General features: G+C 37.5%; 3 protein-coding genes across 8 annotated transcripts; 1 reads left to right on the top strand and 2 right to left on the bottom strand.

The window, feature by feature from the left end:
- Positions 1 to 714: 714 nt before the first annotated feature.
- On the bottom strand, positions 715 to 8,014 carry LOC123320786. 2 transcript variants are annotated; one of them, XM_044908217.1, is made up of 6 exons: positions 7,877 to 8,014; positions 2,755 to 2,827; positions 2,481 to 2,705; positions 1,984 to 2,419; positions 1,677 to 1,919; positions 715 to 1,615 (listed from the first exon to the last, which is right to left on the bottom strand). In XM_044908217.1, exons 1-6 carry the CDS (start codon positions 7,930 to 7,932, stop codon positions 1,290 to 1,292), a joined length of 1,359 nt encoding a protein of 452 aa, XP_044764152.1. In that variant the 5' UTR covers positions 7,933 to 8,014; the 3' UTR covers positions 715 to 1,289. The 2 variants fall into 2 exon arrangements, with proteins under 2 accessions (XP_044764152.1, XP_044764153.1); XM_044908218.1 differs by lacking the exon at positions 7,877 to 8,014 and adding an exon at positions 4,560 to 4,928.
- LOC123320784 (polyamine-transporting ATPase 13A3-like) lies at positions 5,742 to 19,116 on the top strand. Of its 5 annotated transcripts, XM_044908212.1 has the most exons (13): positions 9,598 to 10,166; positions 11,621 to 11,942; positions 13,364 to 13,584; positions 13,766 to 13,956; positions 14,021 to 14,167; positions 14,233 to 14,437; positions 14,562 to 14,796; positions 14,848 to 15,149; positions 15,246 to 15,446; positions 15,508 to 15,693; positions 15,750 to 16,257; positions 16,315 to 16,740; positions 16,885 to 19,116. In XM_044908212.1, exons 2-13 carry the CDS (start codon positions 11,846 to 11,848, stop codon positions 18,426 to 18,428), a joined length of 4,263 nt encoding a protein of 1,420 aa, XP_044764147.1. In that variant the 5' UTR covers positions 9,598 to 10,166; positions 11,621 to 11,845; the 3' UTR covers positions 18,429 to 19,116. The 5 variants fall into 5 exon arrangements, with proteins under 5 accessions (XP_044764146.1, XP_044764149.1, XP_044764148.1 ...); XM_044908211.1 differs by lacking the exons at positions 9,598 to 10,166; positions 11,621 to 11,942 and adding an exon at positions 5,742 to 5,877; XM_044908214.1 differs by lacking the exons at positions 9,598 to 10,166; positions 11,621 to 11,942 and adding an exon at positions 6,191 to 6,396.
- An 82-nt stretch (positions 19,117 to 19,198) lies between these two features.
- Positions 19,199 to 22,187, bottom strand: LOC123320785 (putative fatty acyl-CoA reductase CG5065). The gene is made up of 9 exons (XM_044908216.1): positions 22,061 to 22,187; positions 21,232 to 21,432; positions 21,092 to 21,176; positions 20,593 to 21,015; positions 20,458 to 20,541; positions 20,293 to 20,401; positions 19,985 to 20,236; positions 19,671 to 19,928; positions 19,199 to 19,455 (listed from the first exon to the last, which is right to left on the bottom strand). The coding sequence occupies exons 2-9, from the start codon at positions 21,427 to 21,429 to the stop codon at positions 19,320 to 19,322; spliced, it is 1,545 nt and encodes a 514-aa protein (XP_044764151.1). The 5' UTR covers positions 21,430 to 21,432; positions 22,061 to 22,187; the 3' UTR covers positions 19,199 to 19,319.
- Positions 22,188 to 22,422: the final 235 nt, after the last annotated feature.

Here is a 22,422-nt window from a genome sequence, read left to right as displayed (position 1 = left end):
CCGAAGGCAGTTTCTGGTAGAGAGTAGCCTAATTAAACTATATTTCGAATTTCAAGACAATACGAAAAAAAAAGCATTTTCGGCCAAAAATTTTCATGATGTATAGTCTTGCGTTTTTTTCGATCGGAATCAAAAATCCAACTTTTAGATATTTAAGTGCCATACATGTTTTCTAGATAATTCGAGGTCCCTGATTCCAAATCTGAGCTCAGTTTCAACGGAAAAAATTTATTTTGGCAGTTTTTGCTCAATAATTTTTCAGCCCCTGACAACCAGTGCCTGCAACTGAACATACAAGGTTAGTATGGCAGAGGAGTATGATGTGTTGCCTGGGTGAGTGCCTTTAAGGCGCTTTTCAACTACTTTTATATTTTCGTTCAAAATGAAAGAACTTGTCTCCATATTGAAGTGCCTTACATGTTTTCTGGATAATTCGAGGTCCCTGATTTCAAATCTGAGCTCAGTTTTGACGAAAAAAATTTATTTCGGCTGCTATGGCTTACCAAACTTGCAGCCCTTCAAAAGAGCGTAAAACGAAAAATAATTCACCTGGAGAAGAACCGATTGTAGTTTCTGATAGAAAAGAGCCTAATGAATCTTTATTCCGAATTTCAAGACGAGACGAAGAAAAAAGTATTATCGGCAAAAAATATTCTTGATGTGTAGCCTTCCGTTTTTGGCAATTCTGAAACTGATGGGTGAAACACATAAGAGAACGGGAAAACCTTTTATTATCGTATCATCTCAAATACATAACAAGGAGTAGAAATAGAAGAATATTTGACTAAAAATACACAGCCAATACAATTTTATCATACAGTAAAAATTAGTTGGAAGAGAAAGGTACGATTAAGTTAACGGCGTTGTTAGATAATGTAAAACCTACACATAATGTGGTATTACCGATTTTATATCGTGTCGAATTTGAATCTTAAGATCTATAAAATTTCAAACAATATCTTTGAGACTAGAAATAACGAATATTTTGAATGAAACTTCATTGGGCCAAAATTTACACAGTATATCTTATTAAATAAGAAAAGTTTCAGTAGACAATTTACAATTGATGAGTGTGAGAAGAACTCTCATCGAAAAAAATATATGCAATACGTTTTATACATATATAATATCCATAACACTGGATCAAAAGCTCCCAATAAAAAATTGTTAATTGTGAGTTGCACACAGAACTCATTGATGCTTAACTCTGATTTTAATTGATGACTTCTTTGGATTTTCTCAGAGATATTCAGTGTACCTACTCAATTTACGTAGATTCTTGGAAAAACCTAAACATCGATAAGTTTTGGCGCGTTCTGATCGTCTCCAGTATATGTAATCACCACACCCTGGTGATTTGGCGTCAAAGAATCAGTTTCCAAGTTCAATTTTTTCTCGACTTTTATTTCAGGCCTCAAGACAAGGCTACCATGAGGTCCTTTGACCAGGTGCTCCATCTTACCATGAACCAGTTCCTCCTCCAAGACATAGTGGTTGTTTTTGGAGGGATGAGGTGTGGAATCAGACTTTGGAGTGGTTGTTTTCAGGTCATCTTGCACCTCTGGTAATGTTACCACTTGGAGGTCCTCAACTTTGTTAGTATTTATTCCCATACCTTTGGGGGAAAATTAAATATTGAATGATATAACAAGCTGTTATGGATGAAGGACACTAACCTATATGCGATCCCTTATAGTGGTGTTTGATGCCTAGAGTACTGCCTTCAAGACCAAAACTAGGAGGCAGTTGAGACTGTCTTAGATCTTCTAAAATCTTTTCGTTGTTGGGAGTCCCAAGCCAGATGTCACGAGTGTTTGTCTTACCCTTGTTTTTCCTATATTTTTCCAAGATCTTGCTTAGTTTTTGCGTGTCCAGGTTGGTGTTCTCCACATCTTGGGTATCGATGTAACTCACGAGATCTGTTTAAAAAAACCTTTCTTCGTATTGTCTGGATCACCATTGAAACTTAATTGTCTTACTCACCGTTCAAGTCTTTCCTTTCAGGGGTGTGCAAAAACTGAAATATTTTTCCAGGTTCCTCTGGCTCTGTCTTGGAGGCAGAGCCATTTGGCATCTTTTCCCAAATGTTCAAAATCTTGAGAAGTTTCGACGATACGTTTTGTCTGTTATCAAGACCACCGGCATCTTCGTTCAGTAGCTTGACTATGGAGTTCGCGTTTATCTTGGGTAGAAGGAACATGATGTCCTTATCTGGTACTTCAGAGGATGTGATGGTTGTTTTGGCATCTTTGTTTGTGTACATGGTTTGGGGTAGTTCAACTGTGTTTTCTTGGGATAGGTCGCATTCTAGCTTTGGTACCTTGTCGCAAGGTCTGCAATGGCAGCTTTTGATGATCTCTATACGTTTTTGGATGGTTTTTGGACCAGCTAAGTTTGTATCTTCTGAAGTGAGGGTCACCTTCAAGAAATACTCATTAATCAACATTTCGTTAAGTCTAGATCTAGATTGAAGGACTTACGTGGTAGCATTTGGTCACGTTGGGTTGACAGCTGTCGCAATACGGCCTTATGATCTCTCCAGGTTCAGCTGGTTGGGTTTTGGGTATGCTGTAGCTCCAGCAAGCTCCAACGCAGATGTTATTGTTGATGGTTACACTCTGATACCCTGGAGATGTTATTATCTGTTGTATTGGCGTCACTTGACACCAAGAATAGTGATCTTTCAGGAAGACAATGTTGTTCACCTGGAAATTGTGGATTTGCAGGAGAATCAGAGATTGTTAGTTTTCTTACCTTGTATTCTCTCTCTGTAAGTGTCGATTTTGAGAACCCCAGGGCAAAAAACGATATGGCCAGGAAGAGTAACCTATGAAGAATTACGATAAATATGGATTTTTTTACTACTATTATTAATCAGCTTAAGCCCAAATCTTCTTTTGCCACCATCCTGAATTCAAAAGTTCATGATCGAGGTTTTATATAATATATCGAATAAAGTAGCATCGCATATCTCATTTCGTGTCTTTATCTCAAGAATTTGCCGTACCATTTGGGCGATCGTTAAATATAATCGAAGGAACCGCTAGGTTTCATTCATTTGAGACCAGTAAAACAAATTGGGGCAAAAGGAGACGATCACTTCATTCAAAACCAGCTTCGTGTGTGGGTGGGGACTAGAGAGGAGTCAATATATAAGCTGATCCATTCACTGTTTTGGGTCCATACACGATTTATAGCCACACACGTATTGCCTCATTTGATCATCAAATTGATGGGTTTACTACGAGAAACAGGCGATGTGGATGTTTCCAGTTAGATATGATTTTGGTCAGGATTATAAGATCGATTTATTTAGGGAAAAACAACTCTGAAACAAGATATTCAAAAATATGTTTTCTCAATTCGATTCTATTTATATTTGAAGATATGGAAGTATTATTGAATGTAATAAGTATTATCTTTAACAGAGCACTAAAAAATGTTATATAATCCTTCATTTAGTTACTCTATTTGAGGCCTTAAAAGTATCTCTTGCAAGGAATTTTTAAATATTCATGAATAAACTTCAAAAAATGGGGCAGTATTCATTCAATTCCGTTTTGAAATTTTTTTTTTAACCTAGAGGCTGCTGAATAGATTGTGAAACCTAAGAATAATATCAAAGAAGAGTTAATCTTTGATAATATCTAGTGCCAACACTTTTTATGCTTATCAACAAGAATGTGCAAGAGGTTATGAAATTTTCTCCACACAATTTTCCTTTCATATCAGATAAAACGAAAAATTTGAATTTTCAGGTAAAATAACAAATTTTCATGAAGGAATTTTGAAATTCAGGGCGAATTTTCTATCATAATTGATCAATTTGATTTGATTTTTCACCCCCACATTTTCAAGAAGGTTTTACAGCGTCAACAGTTGAACAATTGGCCAAGAACTTTTCTGTATTTATATAAGCCTCATTTTGAGGTTTAAACTGTGAACGAAGACCCATTTTTTCATTTAATTCCATTTATTCACGAAATATCTGAACAGATTTGGTTTTCCCCAAAGGAGATCTTATATGCCTTGTCCCAAGGGTTTCGAAGCTTAATCCCAATCAGTTTTCGTGAAAAAAAGATAACATAAGACTTAGGAAATGGTGAATCGATCATGGAAAACCTTCGTAACTGATTTTTTATTACTGTGAAGCTTCCAAATCTGTTAAAAATCACGTTTTTCTTTAAATTTGGACGAGAAAACACCAGCTACTTCCAGGAGTAGATACCCTGCCTCATTTGCAACAAATTCATATCAATAATTTCCTCGTCTATACCATAGCAGCTGGTTATTAGATACTTGCTGTCCTTCGCTTTATTCAAATTATTAACATCGTGTTAAATATCTTGCTAACACGAGTACAATTCCTGAAACTTATACGACAAGAAATTTGAGACAAATCTACCGAACAACGTAGCAAATTGTGAAAGGTACTGGCAAAAACGCTAGACAAAGGTGGATTAGACGAGATTGAAATGAGTTTTCTAGTAGGAATCCCTGCTCATTGATGTAAAAATGATTCATTCAAGGAATGATTTTGAGAGTTAATAAGGACTTACATGTTGGGGAAATCAGGTACAGGTGGTTTTTACGATGATTCGTTGCAACGTTCACTGTTCACATGAAAAGTCGCTCTAACAATTTTCACCAGCTACGCAAATCTACAGCAATATCGGTTTAGTAACTCACGGTACCACTGCACCTTACTTAAAGGTCACAGACTGCGTTGCTGACTGTGTGGAAAACGGATTGGTACTGTCGGTGAACCAATCTTCCACCTATACAAACACGAACTTGTTCTTCCTTCTCACCTGGTCGTCGAGAACGAAGAAGGGAGGCACTCTGATGATGGCTGGGATCAGAAGCCAAATTGGTCGCCTTCGCGAACTGGTATCTTGCCAATTTGGTGTTATTGTTGTTCGTGACTGGTCTGCCAGTCTTTGGGAGGTGCCAAAAGGTTATCTCTGTTACACTCGCCAAGTTTTTTTCTTCAGGTTGGAGATTACGGTACTTATGTAACACATGTAGGTCGACGTCCAGTCTTGGCCACCATGGGGCTCCTTCGAACTGAGAAACTGGGTTATGGTGGATGTATGAAAGTCTTCTGTGTGTAGGACAAGAAGAACTCCCATGTATGGACAAATATACATGAAAAAAATATCTTTAGTAGAAATAAATAGGAAAGATTGGCTGCAGAATCTGTTAACCCTGAAGTATGGCTTCTTCTTCAAGTGTCCTGATTCTCTAACTCCAGATTCTTCCTTTAGGAAGACTTGAAAGCTAGTGGCCATGACTATGTACGTTTTATCACCAAAATTCTCCACAAATAGTGATCTGAATATTGGTCTAGCCACATCCTGCATTAAAAATTGGTTATTTTTGGTTTGTAGGCTTCTCTGTCTTCAATAGTTTAGTAGAAATGGTAGATACAAAGTCTAGCTCCCCTGACTACTTGGAGAAACTTCTTGAAACAAACAGCTTGGCAAGCACTGATGATAAATTGATCCAGAAGTATGATCTACTTATCCTCTCATCCAAATATGCTTGGATTCGATTTATAGAGAAGCCAATTCTTGCATTTACCATTCACCAATAAGAAACTGGGATCTCTCTTCGTAAAGACCCTGTATTTCAGTTATAGATTACTCGTTTCTTATCGTATAAGGTGGAAGTGACTTTTCCTGTTGATTGATCAAACAATTTTCCCCATTATTCTGCTTGCGTTCAAAGTGCCATAAGCGAATAGTGTGATCGACATGAAGTTTACAAGGGAGATGTTTCAAGACGCCAAGATGTTCACTTCCAAATTCCTGGAGTTCATAAAGCATAACGTGAAAATAAGATGGCTCTTGCTGCGTTCACTGTGGAGTTCAGATGGTGAGTAACTGATGAAGATTCACCCTGTAAAGTCCTTCATAATCCCAACCAAATTATGTCCAAGACAAGTCAGATAACAGTAAAGTCAAACAGCGCCAAAATTTTTTTTCCATTCAACCTAGACTAATCCAAACGTATACCTGGATTCCCTTATCAAAGAGACGTCACAGCTGGAAAATTGACTGTTCTACCGTATCTGTTTTATCTCGGAACCATCGTTGAAAAACTAACGAATTGTCTCCAAGATCTTCCACATAATCTTATCTGGTCTCATCGCATATAAACGTTGATCAAAAGGTGAATATGGACTTTCACAATCTTAATAGGAGTGTGGGAATGCGTTCATACGCTGTTATATTGTCCACATGGGGACAGTAGTCAATACCCAAAACCCAAGTCCGTTTTTGGACCGTTGATTTGTGGATTAAAAAAACGGTGAAGTGCGTTTTCCAGTTTGGGTGTTGGGTGGACCTGTCAAACCCAGTTTACCCCAGCTTGAAATGGACATAAACGATGATGGTATGTACTGTTTTCGTTTATAAGCATTGCAATTACGAAATGATGTCTTTGGCTCTGAATAACACAGTCAATTTTATGGTGTCTTGGGAAATAAAACTGGGTGTTCAGTATTCAAAGCTCAAGTGGTCAATAAGCGATTGACACAAGGTTTTAAACCCCAAGAATCTCGTGAAGAGTAGATCTACTTCTACCCTAACTTCCCTAAAGTTTTTTCGAAAATATATTACTTTTCCTGACCTATATGATGCTGGTTTCGAAATAAAGACCTCTTGGCTCTTACTCCTTTTTCGTTTTCACTATTCATACATCTTCAATTGGTTTTTCTTCCTCATCAACTCCCTGACAACTGTGAATATAATTATTTATTCTTCAAAGTCATTAGTACCTTGAATAACTGATAAAAACAAAGTTTTGTTTCTATTCATTCGTTAATTACCACATGAAATCTGAAACACTATTAACAGTCCAGCAATTTTCATTTAAACTTGGGACAAAAGAGTGTGAGATATGGCATTGAAATTAACAGATTAAAGTAGACAAATACAAAATTAGTTGAACATTAACTTAGTTAATCGAAAAGATCTTTACTTGTGATGCAAATAAAAATAGAAATTCATAATCTCAGAACTGCAAAACATTTCCAATTCTTCATCAATGAAACAGCTTGTCTGAAGTAAAAAGTCACGATTGAAAAACAGAAAGGGTAATTTTGATAGGTACCTATCGAAGAATATTCGAAAATATTCAGAGAAATTCTGTCGTTATCTCTGGAGTTGCCAAATGAAGTATTAATACATCTTACATTAGAGAGAAATGTTGTAAAATCTGGGAGTTTCTCAGAAAATCATCATCTATGTGAAAAGAATTCTAATGAAATTCATCGAATTCCTTGGATATGCTCAGATAAATTTGGTCTCGAGTACTTGGTATACAGCCTGTATATAAGCAGTGTGGACACCAACAAATAGCAGCTGCAGAATGATTCATTTTCTATCGTTTAAAACCTTAAACAATGCAACTGTGATATACCACAATAATAGGTTGATTCGAAGAAACAAAATCGCATTCACGAAGAGAAAAAATACTATAAATGTTTCGTCAAATTTGCAGATTTACATCATAATCGTCTAAACAGGAGACCAGGATTCAAGAGATAGGTCATTGTGGTTCATTTGCAGTTTTATCTTATCTTGTTCACTTTGTTCATGCGGAAGACAAAACGCCCAAAATGTCTTCCATAAACAAAGTGATTCATGTGTTGAGTTTAATCTCCATTATTCTATTATATTTACCCATTGTAATCGCACGTCATTTTGATAATGTCGTTATTAGATGCTGAATTGAATTTCTTTCTCTTGAAATGAACCCTTCAGTTACATGAACACTCGACCATTGGTCCAGTCGTGGCTTGCTGATTTGTGGGTTTAGTACCCGTAGTGCATTTGTGCTTTTTCGGTAAATACAGGGATGTGATTCTTACCTGTTAACGCCAGACAACCTCTGACAGGCTTCTGGAGTTGTTGAACTCGCTCCCATGTGATTTTTTTCGTTGTGTGTGATATTTGGTGGGTGATTGGCTGTTTTTGATGATGGAGAGGGAACGTTTTAGGTACTCCCACATATCGAGGACCTATGGAGCTATACCAGGACTTGAAAATGGTTAGTAAATTCGCCGCTTATCGAAAATAGCGTAGAGAAACCTTTAATCGAAGATTTTTCGAACAGAATTTTTTTTGTCGAACCAAGAAGTAATCTACTTCTATTTGAACCAAAATTACAGCGATTCAAATAAAGTATATCATTTAGTAGTCGTTTATTAGTGAACTTCATATTGATAATGGCTAACTATGTGCTTTAATCCTAAAATATAGTCAATATTTCAGCCTGAATAGTTGAAAATTCACATATATAATATACTCTTTTAAAACAAAAACGTTTACTTACGTAGTGCATACTTTGAATACAACCGATAAAGGTTTAAATTAACCAAGAATTCCATGAACAAAAATCTACTCAATTTCAGTTGATAACAATACCTTGACGTATTTATCAACTGCTTCTGATACAAGAGAAATTCCTAAAATCGAATCCTTCTACTTTGTTTTTTCATTTACGATAAGAATGATTATAGATTGATTAAACTTTATTGATCGATGAAATACGAACGATTACAATAATTGGGAAATTATTATCAAACTCGAATTCATTATTTATCTTGAATAAATTATTTCATTTCAGCTTTCTAACTCTAACATAATTTTGCATAATTTGTGCAAAATTATACAATCTTTTTGGGATATCATAAATAGCATCCCTTATATTGTCGATATAAATCTCAAAATGATCTCCAAGATCATGGTGAAACTTTGCCCTGTTTTAAAGTTATATTTAATGTGAAAATTAATTCAATACTGTGAATAAAGAAGAGTTTTTGATACATTATTTAGGTATCCTTTCTGCATTATAGAAGTAAAATTATCTAATGTGAGAAAGAGATACTTCATATTTTGCTGCATTCATATTTAGACAACTTTCATAACTCAATTCACGTTTGAATGAAAAGTTTGATTAAAAATGGCCATTTTGGAATATGAATTCTGAAAAGTATTGCATTAAATTGTATAGAAAACATGCATAAACGATAGCTTTTGAGGATATTCCTATTTAAACTCTATCTTCAACGTTCTATGGCTAAAGGGATATAAAAAAAAGTTATTTCTGAAAATTAGGAACTGATTTAAACTTTCAGACGAAGTTTTTGAGTCTCTTATAGCACAAGAGGTCAAAAAATCAAGGATCAGATAGGCCTTTCAATCATTATACTTGAGCCTCCATGTCAGCCATCTTGAATCTTTGATTTTCGATCATTTTAGTGATTTATTTTGGTAGTTTTTTGTCGGAAGTGCTTTATATGTATATTGCATGGGTGTATAAGGAGTGTTTGAGAGTCATCTATCAAATTTAAGTCTAGTTAGCGTTTAAGGCAGGAGGGGAAATCCACTAAAGATGGCGCTGATGCAATGTTGAAAATTCGATACTGATGGTAAAATGAGCTCAGTTTCCATGTCCGGCCCACCATCCATGCGCTGAAAATTTGCCCCTTCTTCGATTTCTATCATTCAATCTGTTGCAGTCAATCTGTGAGCTCTATCCCACGTCCATCCATTTGAATTTGAAAAAATCCAGATTAAGCCGGTTGATTTTCGTGTAAAAAAAATCCAGCAAAGAGGCTGAATCAAAATCGGTGTGAAATCTAAGTGGATCGCGCGTTTTCAATGGTTAAAATGAAGTTTTTAAAGTATTTAATATTACCAGCAATCATTAGAAGTCCCTGGACTGAAATTAGTATTTTAATATTGTACTGAATCTGTTCCGAAACGCGTTTTGGTGTTAAGTGAGGTTAAACCTGTGCTAAACTTGATACTGTGTGAGTCACGAATAGCGAAAAACCGTTCACCTAGTTTGATATAGATACGTCAGCGATTTTTTTTCAAACGTTCGAAATATTGAACTCTCCGCGTCTTCACCTCAGTGCTGCTATGATTTCCAGTGAGTTCTTCAGGTATAACGCGTATAACAGTTTGAAAAATTTGGACAAAATCAAAGGGGTGGTCACGAATAAGATGCACAACATCGAGAGCGCTTTTGTCACCAGCAACGTGGGATACAGGGCGAAGAACGATCCAGGAGACTGACGTAAAACGATTTTTAAGTCCCAAAATGATAATTTGACGTTTACTTGATAGCTGGAGTAGTCTGTGTGAGATAAGGTGAGTCCTCGTGCAAAGCGACCAAATGTTCGCATTTCAACTGGAAGTCTTACGTCACTATGATCACTATTTTATCGCCAGAGTGTTTGATCAACTCAACCGACCTCAAAACGACGATTCTACGATAATTGATGTTTCACAACTTGTGAAAATACCATCAACAAGTGGAGGACCATAAAAAAATCGGCCCAAAAAGCCCTTAAATCAACTGCTCTACTTGTTGGAGAGCCATGCTACTCGCTAAGCTCTGAATATAAAGTTGCAGGCAGAAAGTTTCAGTCAACCTGTAGTCAACGACCGTAACACCTTTCAAAATACCTGAAGTGTATATAAATCATTCACTAGCAGGGGAATAATTTACGAACGAGAAATATCAGCACCTGGACGGTTTTACCTGGTGTCCCCATTGTAACAATTCCACCCAGGTACTTCTTGAACCAACCCCAACTACCACATTTATGATTTAAAACTCCCAAGTCAACCTTGTAAGAATGGCATTCGTAAAAACGTTTCGAGAGCTTTATGACGCACCAGGATATCGAATTTCCCAGAATAGCCAGACAAAATAATATTTCCAAAATCATTTCATTCATGTTCTATTTATATCCTATTCCCTATTGCCATCAAGGACGTATCAATGATCCTTTACGAACTCAAGAAAGTTGGCTGGTAGAATTAATTGATATAAAGTCAATTTTCATACCAGCATATCACCCAGGAACAATTGGTTAAAGATAAATCATCATGTATATCGAATTTCAATGGAGTAGATCTACAATTACAATTAATCCAACTTGCAAGAAGTGAGTCATCGATTCACGTTGAAACCTGTCTTTACAATTGTGAAATTTGGCAAACTTTTGCGTTTTCTCGTTCGCAAAAATATTTTGAAATCATAAGGGATGTTTTTTCCAGTTGAAAAGGATTAAGGGGGCTTTGAACCATGAAAAACTCCATCAAAATAGACGAATCAAACGTTTATCTTCTATTGTGTAGATTGAAACAACTCTTCCAACCAAAAATTACTTTTCAATTTTCGTTTGAAGGAGCTTTGTACTTCATGAAGCTCTTATATACCTCCAAGGCTTCATGGAACCATATTTGTATGGCTGAAATAGTCATCATTACAGTATATAGATAAATCTGATCAAAATATCAGGTTTATGTTAATCTTTTCCAATGAATTCCATGAAAGATTCAATTGCGTAAAGAATTTTTTTCCTACACGACCGCAAATGTAAAACTGGACGTTTTTTAATACTATTTGAGTTTCTACGTTGGTTTCTGAGGTACCTGTTGAATTTTCAAACCCTAAACTGGTGATAAAAGGTTTTGGTGAAGGTGTGACAGACAGACAAACTTTGTTCGATGAGTCATTAGTAGATACTGCAAATAAGCTTCCAGTTGAGATGCAGATCAGGTGAGATCTAGGTTTGTCAACCATATCTTTGCAGGATTTCCACAGATCTACATCTATAGGAGAAAAAAATTATCCACGTCTAAGTTGGATCGAAAGGGAAAACGCAAATAGTTGAATTTGCAAGGGAAAGAAGCTTAGAAGCAGAGAGAACTGTTTCGAAAAAAATCTGTTTTAAAGACACCCAGTGAAGTGCATCGACAAAGACTAAGTGAAAAGTGACGCTTTTTAAGTGTGATCGAAACAGTGATTGAGTGAAATAATGGCCTTTTTTAAAAGGCTGTTTCGTAAAAAGAACCAGGGGAATCATTGTGACCCAACTGTTCAGGAACAGAACTCAGAACTTCTACTTGAATCAGGTACAACTTCGGAAAAATCATTATTTTCAGATGACAATAAATTTTTTTAACTAAATGATGATTTTGTTTCGTGAACGAGTTTTGCTATCGAAATGAATTGATTCAGAAGCTTGTTGAGGCTCAAAAAAGTAGTTTTTGTGAATAGAAAACGTTTTACCCAAAGTTTGGCTCCAGAATTTTTCTCGTTTTTTGTACGACCCCTGTATATATGTTCGCAACGAAAAATATCATTTGCAACGATCTTACGTACTTACAACCTACTTACCATGCATGAATACAACTAAGATTTCAACATGGAATATTCATTTGTCACACCTTAGGGAAGTTTGGGAGACGCTCAATTTTTTTCGAAATTTTTATTATGTAAGTGAGTTAAGTTGATTGTGACTTGTATAAGTTCATGGTATCTTGGAAATTCTAACCTCGGAATACGTTGGTACGTACAAATCAATCGATTCCACGTATTTGTTAAGGATATCTTCACAGTTCTTGTTATTCTGTTTTGAATTTCAATGAGCTGGTAATTGAGGCATTAAATGGAAAATCCTACTTATTTGTTGCATCAATTGATCGCTGTTGTGGAGATAACAATTATGGGTTAATGGCATATGTTATAAATCACGAAGGATGTACGATATCTCTTGACAACAAAGAAATCTAGCCCATAAAAGAATATCTCGATGCAGCAGTGACAAAATCATCAATACTTGGAAATCCTTCACATCATTAAGTTCAAAATCGCGCAATTTTCACTGAAAAATCATCGAAAATTATTTGCTTTCCTCCCAAAAATATTCTTGAAATGTTTCCACGTAAATGAACATCTCATTGTATCTTAAAACAATCATCAAATACAGATAGAAACTCTACAATCACTGAGCTTGAAAGCTGAAGAAATCTTTTCTCATCATTAAATTTAAAATAGCTGAAAAATCGTCAAAAATAATTTGTATTCTCAAAAAAGTATTTTAATTTCCTTTGATCATTTACTGTAAGATCAGTGGATGTAACTATGAAGATTATGGAATATAGAAGATTAATCAAATTTTCATTACATGATTGTGCAGCTAACTAATTTCCTTTCAATACATCTGAGAATTAGAAACTTTATCATTCACTTTAACTCGATTAGTAAATTCCTGACAATATACAGTAATTTCACGTTATGCTCGCTTGAATTCACTAATTTGATTTCTTAAAACATTGTTTTGTTTCATTAGATCGTTAAGGTCGTGTAGGTACCACAAGTATCGTTAATTTTGTACGTTATATTGTGTTCAGAATAGATTTTCATGCTCAATTTCTATACCATTTCCTCTCCTTTCAACGATGAACGCAGCATTTTCCCTTCAGCAGAGAAAAATCTTCGATTTCTGGTCAGTATTTTCGTATTTCTCCTAATTTTTGGCGACTTTTTCCAGGTATGAGTAGTGCCAAACGCATGCTCATAAACAAAGGGGAAAGCGATGAAATGGAAATAAATGGATACAGAAGAAACAAATTCAAGACCGCACTGACGTATATTTCTTTCGTTTTAACATTAGGAATATCGAGACTGATCTTTCATTGGATGCCCCATTGGTACCTATACGCAACCAGCTCCATATGTTCAGTTACACAAGCCCAAAGTATTTTGGTTATAGTAAGTATACGCAAAATGATGTAAAACACATTTAAACGCGTTTTCAGAGACCTCTTTCATGTTTCTCAATGAGCGAGATAAAAAATTTTAGTTTTGGAAACGAAAAAAAGTCTACCGGTGTCATATCAGGGGATTACGGTGGTTGTTCGAAGCACCAGACGGCTAATTCTTGATTTTCTAGGAAACATTCAGACTCCGGAAAATTTTGCACGTCTGTCGAATGAAAATCCTGACCGCCGATGACGTATTCAAGTTCCAACAAGGCGAAGACAATAAACACAGTGTAAATCCGGAACTCATCGAAGTATTGACGCAGTGTGCTCCCTCCTTAAGCGTGAACTTCGCAAATGGCACTTTTAAAAACGTAGACAGGTAAAAATAATCGTCTACTTGAAAAAAATCTAGTGGTACTCAACCCTTGATTACGTTTTTACAGGCTGATGATCTTCTCTCACAAGAGGGTGAACTACATCTGGAATCACGAGAATCAGATATTCGAAAAGCTCACGTCTTTGGATGTTGGCGTCTCGGGGCAAACTCTGCATAATTATATGCCCTTATCTGAAGAAGAAGCTTTCAAGAGGTGAGTGAACCCTTTCTGATTGAGCAACAATAGTAATTCCATCAAAAAACTTATTTTCTTTCCAGGCGCGCTGTCTATGGATCAAACATCATATTGATAGAAAGAAACACCGTTACTGGACTCTTATTTCAACAGGTTTTGGGCCCATACTACATCTTCCAGGGCTTCAGTCTTTTACTTTGGTTCTATGACAACTATATCTATTATGCTGCAGCTGTGCTTGGTATAAGCTCTTATAACATCGGCCAGAGTGTCAGGCAAACTAGAGAGGTGAGTAAAGAACATCTACAATTTCTTCCAAACAGAAGGAAGGTAGACAGAAGACACCCTTGCCCTTCAATCTTCTTCTGATCAGCTCTAAGCCATAGCTGAATTGAAAATCTCTTGTTTCCAGACTGAAAAAAGACTATGGGAGACCTTACACGGATCTGACATGTGCGAGGTTCAGAGGGTGAAGAAGATTAGGAGAGGTACCGATGAAGAAGAAGTCGTAATAACAACTGAGAAGTTATCGACAGAATGTTTGGTGCCTGGTGATATTTTGGTGATACCTGCACATGGCTGTATGATGCACTGCGATGCAGTATTGCTCAGTGGAAATTGCGTGGTGAACGAAGCAATGTTAACTGGTAAGTTTCAAGAAGATCCAATAGTCTCCAGCAATAACTGTTAAACTTTAGGTGAATCAGTACCAGTCACTAAGACAGCAATACCAGACGAAGACGATGTAATTTACGATGCGAAGGAACACGCAAGACATAGCCTGTTTTCTGGGACTAAAGTGATACAGACTAGATACGATAAGGGTAAAGTGCTAGCGGTGGTGATAAGAACAGGGTTCTGCACCGCCAAAGGTAGCTTAGTAAGGAGCATCCTTTATCCAAACCCCATAGACTTCAAATTCGAGAAAGATTCCTACAAATACGTCTTCCTGACTGCTGTGATTGCACTAGTAGCGATCGTTTACGAAGTTTACTTGAAGGTGAGTTGGTCCTGGCTATACACTTCCTAATCTTTGTAGATGTGCTAACCTTTCAGCACTGCTGCTGTGTCTCTACGTACCTTCCTTCATTTCCAGACATCAAGAGGAGTTCCTGCTTCAGTGATCATCCTACAAGCTCTAGACGTGATAACTATATCTGTCCCACCAGCTTTACCCTCTGCTATGACTGCTGGTTATTCCAATGCCCAGAAAAGACTGAGGAAGGAGGAGATATACTGCATTGCTCCAAGGATCATTAACGTTGCAGGATCCATCAATTGCGTGTGCTTCGATAAGGTATCTCACTGGTTTTGCTAAAGTTGGCACAATGCTACAATTTTCAATTTTAATCCCACAGACTGGTACTCTTACTGAAGATGGACTGGATCTCTACTGCGTCATTCCAGCATCTGGAGGCTCTCTAGGTCCACCCATAACTGATGTAGCTAAACTACCGTATGATACATTTTTCGGTGGTTTAGTATCCTGCCACTCTTTAACCATCATCAACGGGGAAATAGTTGGTGATCCTTTGGACCTGAAGGTAAGAGACCAAACTATTGTTGACACCAAGATCTTAAACTCCTTCTCTCACCGCAGATGTTCGAGAGTACCGGTTGGTCCATGAAAGAATCCGATAACGAAGACAACAAATACAAACCCTTGGTGAGGGCTTCCTTCGAACCCCCCAAAGGCACCACTCAAACCCTCAACGGCGTGGAGGAAATCGCCCTTTTGAGGGAGTTTCCATTCTCCAGTAGTCTCCAGAGGATGGGGGTGATATCCAGAACCCTGGACAAGAAGGGATTCGACTACTATTGCAAGGGTGCCCCAGAAATGCTCCTGAACTTCATCGACAAGCGTACGTTACCGAGGAACTTCCACGAGATCTTGGAGAATTACACCCAGGAGGGTTTCAGGGTGATAGCCATCGCCCACAAGGAGATCTTCACCAAATACTCGAAGTTGCACAAGATACACAGGGAGGAATTGGAGGTTAATTTGGAGTTTCTGGGGTTGATCGTGTTGGAGAACAGACTGAAACAGGAAACTACAGCTTCCATCAACGAACTCAACGACGCTGACATACGTTGTGTCATGGTAACAGGTGAGTTCTTGATCCTCCCAAAAAACCATGTCAAACTTTGAATCTTTTGGTTTCCAGGGGATAATCTTCTAACCGCTATAAGCGTCGCCAGAGACTGCGATATGTTAAGACCACACGAAAGCGTGATAACCATCAATTGCGACAACAGCACTCCTCCCAATCTCTACTTCACCCTCAACAATTTGAAACCCAAGAATACCCCCAACGACGCAAGTGTTATGTCCAATTCTGCCAGTGTTATCAGTCTGGACACTGTGGAATCTCAGGTTCAGAGCTCCTATAGGAACGGCGATCCAAAGAAACCTGCCATCAACAACAACTACAGGTTTGCCCTCACTGGTAAAGTGTGGGAAGTCATCAGGGAGTATCATTCCGATGAACTGCTTGGAAGGGTCTTGACCAGAGGTACGATTTTCGCCAGAATGGGTCCTGACCAGAAGCAACAGCTGGTAGAGGAGCTCCAGAAGCTTGGATATTATGTTGGTGAGTTTGAGAGCTTTTTTAGGGGTTCTAGGTCTATTCCTGAGCACTTTGGAACTTAAAAGTCAGGTCTAGAGTGTGTGGGGCTCAATGAAAAGTAGCCCCAACATCACTGAGTATACATTGAATGTATGGTCTTTCTTACAGGCATGTGTGGTGATGGAGCCAACGATTGTGGAGCCCTCAAAGCAGCACACGCAGGAATATCCTTATCTGACGAAGAATCATCCCTAGCAAGTCCTTTCAATTCGAAACGGCCCAACATAAGCTGCGTGGTTAAGGTGATCAAGGAAGGAAGGGCAGCTCTGGTCTCCAGCTTCGGCATCTTCAAGTACATGATCTTCTACAGCATGAACCAACTCGCCGGTGTCATCAACCTAGCCGTTTCCTACACCAACTTCACCGATTTCCAATTTTTGTGGATGGATCTGGGCATAACCTCTCCTTTCGCCCTTTTCTTCGGTTCCAACAAGGTTTTCGACGGTCCTATGTCCAAAGAGCCTCCACTCACCAGTCTGATAAGTCCGCAGCCTATAGCCTCCCTCTTCATACATCTCATAGTGTCGGTAGCCTTCCAGATGGGTCTTTTTGCATGGATGCAGAGTCAGAAGTGGTACACGCCACCTGTGATCTCTCTGGACGAAGAGGCTTTGCCCACCTACGAAAATTACAACGTTTTTATAACAGTTTGTCTCCAGAACATCGCCATGGCGCTAGTCTTCTCCAAGGGCAAACCGTATCGAAGGATAATCTTCAGGAATCCTAGGGTTATGCTAACCACTCTGATAACCACGGTTATAACCATTTATCTAGCTTTGGAACCTGCTCCCTTCTTGCAACATTTGGTTGGACTCATGCTACCACCAGACACTTTTTACAAACTATCGTTGATGCTCTTCTGCCTGCTCAGCTTCCTAGTAGCTTACGTGATAGAGTACTACGTCATAGATGAGCTAGTGGCCAAATGCACACGTAAGGTGGATAAATCGTTGAAATACGTTCGAATCGAAGAGGAGCTCAACATGGATACAAGCTGGCCACCTTTAACATCTCCAGAAGATTTCAAAGCTACTGCAAGTCCAGACAATACAATACCTGACGAACCGGCTAACTTCGTTGTGGAGAAGGATTTGAAGTTGAAGAATCGTATTTTGGCACCAGTGGTATCGGACTATACTTCTATAATCCTCGAGGAACCAAAGCTAGACGAGAAGGCGATGGCTAGTATCTTAACGGAACCGCCAAAGCTGGTCAATTTGGGACCGGTTCAAATAGACTGTATACCTACCACCAAACAGGCTGGAGGTGGTAACAATCTGTCGTTGAAGACTATAAGCGAGAACAATTTAAATAATTTCGAAGGTTCCAGGAGCTACCAAGTGAACACTGCTACTTTGAACGCTACACCAAGCAGGAACCCTTGTCCAAATAACTTCCAGTTGAGCTTGACCAAAAGCCCTGCCCAGTCAGAGGATCTCTTCTCCAGTGTACCCTCTAATTTCAACAATATATCCAGCGGAAGTGACACTTTCCAAAGTTTTTCACCAAGTGAAGACTTCTCTCCTAGTTCTAGCTCGAATTATAACATACCAGATCTTCCCAGGGATGATACAGAGAAGCTTGTGCCAATCACCAACGGATACTTGAATGGTTTTAGCCCAAACGAAGATATTATTGAGGGGAAAAGCTGAGGCCAATTTCTTATTCTAGTATATTCAATTTTGAAATTTCCACCCTTGGTGGAGGTCGCTACATATCTATTCACCATAATAGAGTCAGTATTAGGAATTTTTAGAAGGCTCAGTGAATATAAACTACCAACACTTCGATCTCCAATTTTTTATTTTGATGTTTCGTTTACACAACATCCAATCCGAGGTGTATCCAGTCAGAGTGCATTTTTAGTACGAAATATTTCATGAAATTTTAACCCAAGAACCATGAGACTGCGTTTTAGTAACTTGTGACAAGAAGAAATTTTTCCTTCCCTAAAATGTACTTATTTTATCTTGATTTGTTCAGAAAATGCCTGAATTTTTTATATTCAAATTATTCTCGAGTTTAACCGTGGTATTTCGATAAAGATCGAGAATGGAAAAATAGTTATAAGGATAATTTAGGTAGAATAATAATTTAATTGTGTTATTTTTCAATTAGTTTTGTTGCTTTATTTACTTTATTAGTGTCCTAAGCTGCAAATGATCTTATCATTAATTTTGTGAATATCCTCTATGCATTTACGAATTATTTGAATTGCGATTTTGATAATATTGTTTCTGTATATTAAATTCCATTTGTTATATAGATAAATATACCTACTGTGTTAACACACAAGTTATTAATGTAAATTGTTTCTCAATGAATGAAAATTGATACTTATTTTGAAATCTATCATTTCAACCCCTTCCATCACTCCTGGAACCGCCACTGGCTGAAACTTTTGAGAAATCGAAAAAGAATATAGAAAAGACAGTCCATTTATTGAATCAAAAAAGATTTATGAAAGGTTCATAATAAGATTAAAAAAATAGATCCAACTATTCGATGAATAAGTAAGAATACTAGTAAAAACAACAAAGATTTCACAAAGCTGAAAAATAATCATACAGGTAAGTTGATATAGCTTTGTATATCCTTGCATAAGGAATATGATACCAAACGAAATAAATCATGGAGAGATAGAAAACGCCTGTTGTGAATTGGTACAATAACCATAATCTGAAAAAAGAGAAGGTTTAAAACAACGACAAATTAAGCAAGCATATAATCAGGAGTTGAAATATGAATATTGTTTCAAAACCATATTTTTGGAAATTTTCTTATAAGTTCTTTGTCCCTTATGCCAAAAATGTTTCAGCCCTTTAAGAAGAGCCTTCTTTTTTTGATCAAATTCACGTTTCTTCCATTACCTCAAAAAAAAATGAAGACCTTACCTTTTTATTTCTTTTCTGGCCTCTGGTAGGGTTTCTGGAGGATCTTTCAACAGGTACTGCCTACCACCATACATGGCTTTCTTGAAATATTCATCAACATCAATCTCTTCCGAATTATAACCAAAATCCTTGCGATCTGAGCTAAGCAGTGTATGTTCTAAGGCCCTTCCTTTATCGTTCAAGAATTTCCATTGGTTAAGGATGAAATACTCAAGAGCTGAGTTTGCTGTGTATATCCTTCTTTGTACCTTGAGCAAACTGAAAAGGATAACATCAAAAAAGCTTCTTTTACTCCAAGTTCACCTAAAACTTACATAGTCTTCCTTCCAGACAATTTCAAAAGGCCATCAACGAGTAGAGCTGGGAGAAGATGATAGAAGATAACCTTCAGGAAATGCAGGTACCAACATTTTGTTATCTGGCAAGCAGGGAACCAAAGTGCACCACTTGCAGGACACTCAAAGAGTAAACTCTGGCCAATTTGAACTATTTCGTTCATGGTGACTGGGGATACATCGCATTGACTGCAGTTGTATACTTCTAGTTCATTCCTTATGTCAGTGTCCCTGAATTTCATTGGTATTATTCGACGAAGGACTAAATTTAATGGGTAGGTACTCACTTTGTCATTCCTTTCTTCCAAGTACCAGCAATGATACCCCTGGTGATTATATCGACTGGTACATAATCAGCTTGTAGAGATGGATCAGTGTACAAAGTTCTCAATACACCTACAAAAACGATGCCAATTTTACAAAAAGACTTCTTAGGAAAATGTCAATCTTACCCTTTCCTACAGCAACCAAAAGACCTACAGGCCCATTGAAATTATCTATCCAGCCAGGAACTGGATCATTCCAAGTGGATATAACTGAAAAAAACAATCTAAAGGTCTGTGTCTACAACTAAACCAAATCCTCACCAATAGATGGTCTAAAAATGAGGGAAGGAATGACGCCATCGCACAAATCATTCACCACATGCTCAGCCAATGACTTGGTGAAAGTGTAGGTGTTTGGCAAGGGGTCTATATACTTCTTGGTCATCAGATCCAAGGTGAACCTATCCACGTTCTCGGCTATCCTGATGGCATCCCTCCAATCAGCATGTGCAGGGTATATCTCCTCCCCTATGACTTTGCGATCTGTATGACAGTAACTGGTGGAGAAATGGACAAGGGCTGTGATGTTTTTCATCTCTTTGGCCAACAGGCAGACTTCTCTTGTACCCCTGGTGTTCAAAAGAATGGCGTCTGTTAGGTGATCGTCGAATCTCACCGAAGCAGCTGCATGAAACACTATGGAGACTTTTTCTATGAGAAGCTGGCGATCTTGTTCACTAAGACCTGTGAAAAACAACAGAGTTGGTTTTAGGAGGTGGTAAATTAAGAGACTTTAAGCATAGTGGATGATTGAACTCACCAAGACCAAGCTCCATGACATCCCCTAAGATCGGTTTGATTTTATTGACTGCTTTGGGGTTTTCCTCCAGCAAAACCTTGAAAAGCTGTAAAAATTCTCTCAAATTTTCGTATCTCTGTTTATTAATGTGTATCACTCACTGGTAAATCAACCATTTTCCGAATTCTCTCCTCTGGACTTTGTCCCTTCTTGTCTCGTATCAACATATAAACGTTCTCCAGTTTTGGACAGGATCTCAGCAATTTTTCAATGAGGACCTTCCCCATAAACCCACTGCCTCCTGTGATGAACACACTTCGTCCACCGAAGAATTCTGGAATGGGGATAGCATCTTCCATCTTCTAAGAAGTTGGAAGAATATTAGGACTAAGAATCGACAGATTTGGAATGGAATTGGATATACTTTCAACCTTTTCATTAAGTTCAGTTATATTGGGTGGTCTATAAATTTATGCAGGCTCCCTGCTTCCTGCAGTTCCAGTTCTTTGAACCCTTTATTCATCGTCCGAAAACAATAGAAGGGAATTTGGAATAATTAATGAGGATTAGAGGAAGAAATATGCAACATTACTTCATTGAACCGATCGTATTTAAATTTTTACTTCATTTTTGTTGATTTTGACCAATGAGTTCGTGGATTTTCATGATTTTTTTGCCATTTGGAAAGGTCTGATGATTCGACTACAAAAAATTAAGTTTTCTCTGCCAAATAAAACGAAATATAGAAAGGATTTTCTTCTCTTCCAATTCTTCTCCCAATTCAACTCCCTTCCAGAGGCAGTAGCTACCCTTGGAGTTTGTAATGATGAACAAGCATTTCCTCATGTTTTAATATCTTCATCAATTCAAATAAATATATGCATGTCATTTTTGACCAACCAATATTGTTGAGTCACAAGCCACACAAAACACAAGCATTGATCCACACAGTTCAATTTTAACGTATTTTTTATGATAGAAAATGATTACCTTTGCTCAAACTTTTCACCTAAGCACTTCACGATGTGACTGAGGCACTAACGCATTTAGAATTTTTCTACAGGACTGGCAATTGTAAAAGTGAATCAATTATCATAATGAAAATGCCTATTGTTAGTTTCGTATTATAATAACTTGAATAATGAATTAACCCTAGCGTCGATGGTAAAGCGGTTATTGACTAGCTTGTTAAAAACAAAGAGTGAAAGTTGATGGGGACAAAAAATAATATAATGACCAAGACCATTGCAAAATGTAGTAATGATAACCCTTATAAAATTGACCACCAATTAATATCTGCAATAATCCATGAATCGTGAAGAACAATTGGTTAATAGCAATAGCTCCTCAAA

The sequence above is a fragment of the Coccinella septempunctata genome, chromosome 9 (assembly GCF_907165205.1).
Source record: "Coccinella septempunctata chromosome 9, icCocSept1.1, whole genome shotgun sequence".
In the NCBI taxonomy this organism is placed as follows: Eukaryota; Metazoa; Arthropoda; class Insecta; order Coleoptera; family Coccinellidae; genus Coccinella; species Coccinella septempunctata.
This window is presented reverse-complemented; position numbering and strand designations above follow the sequence as displayed.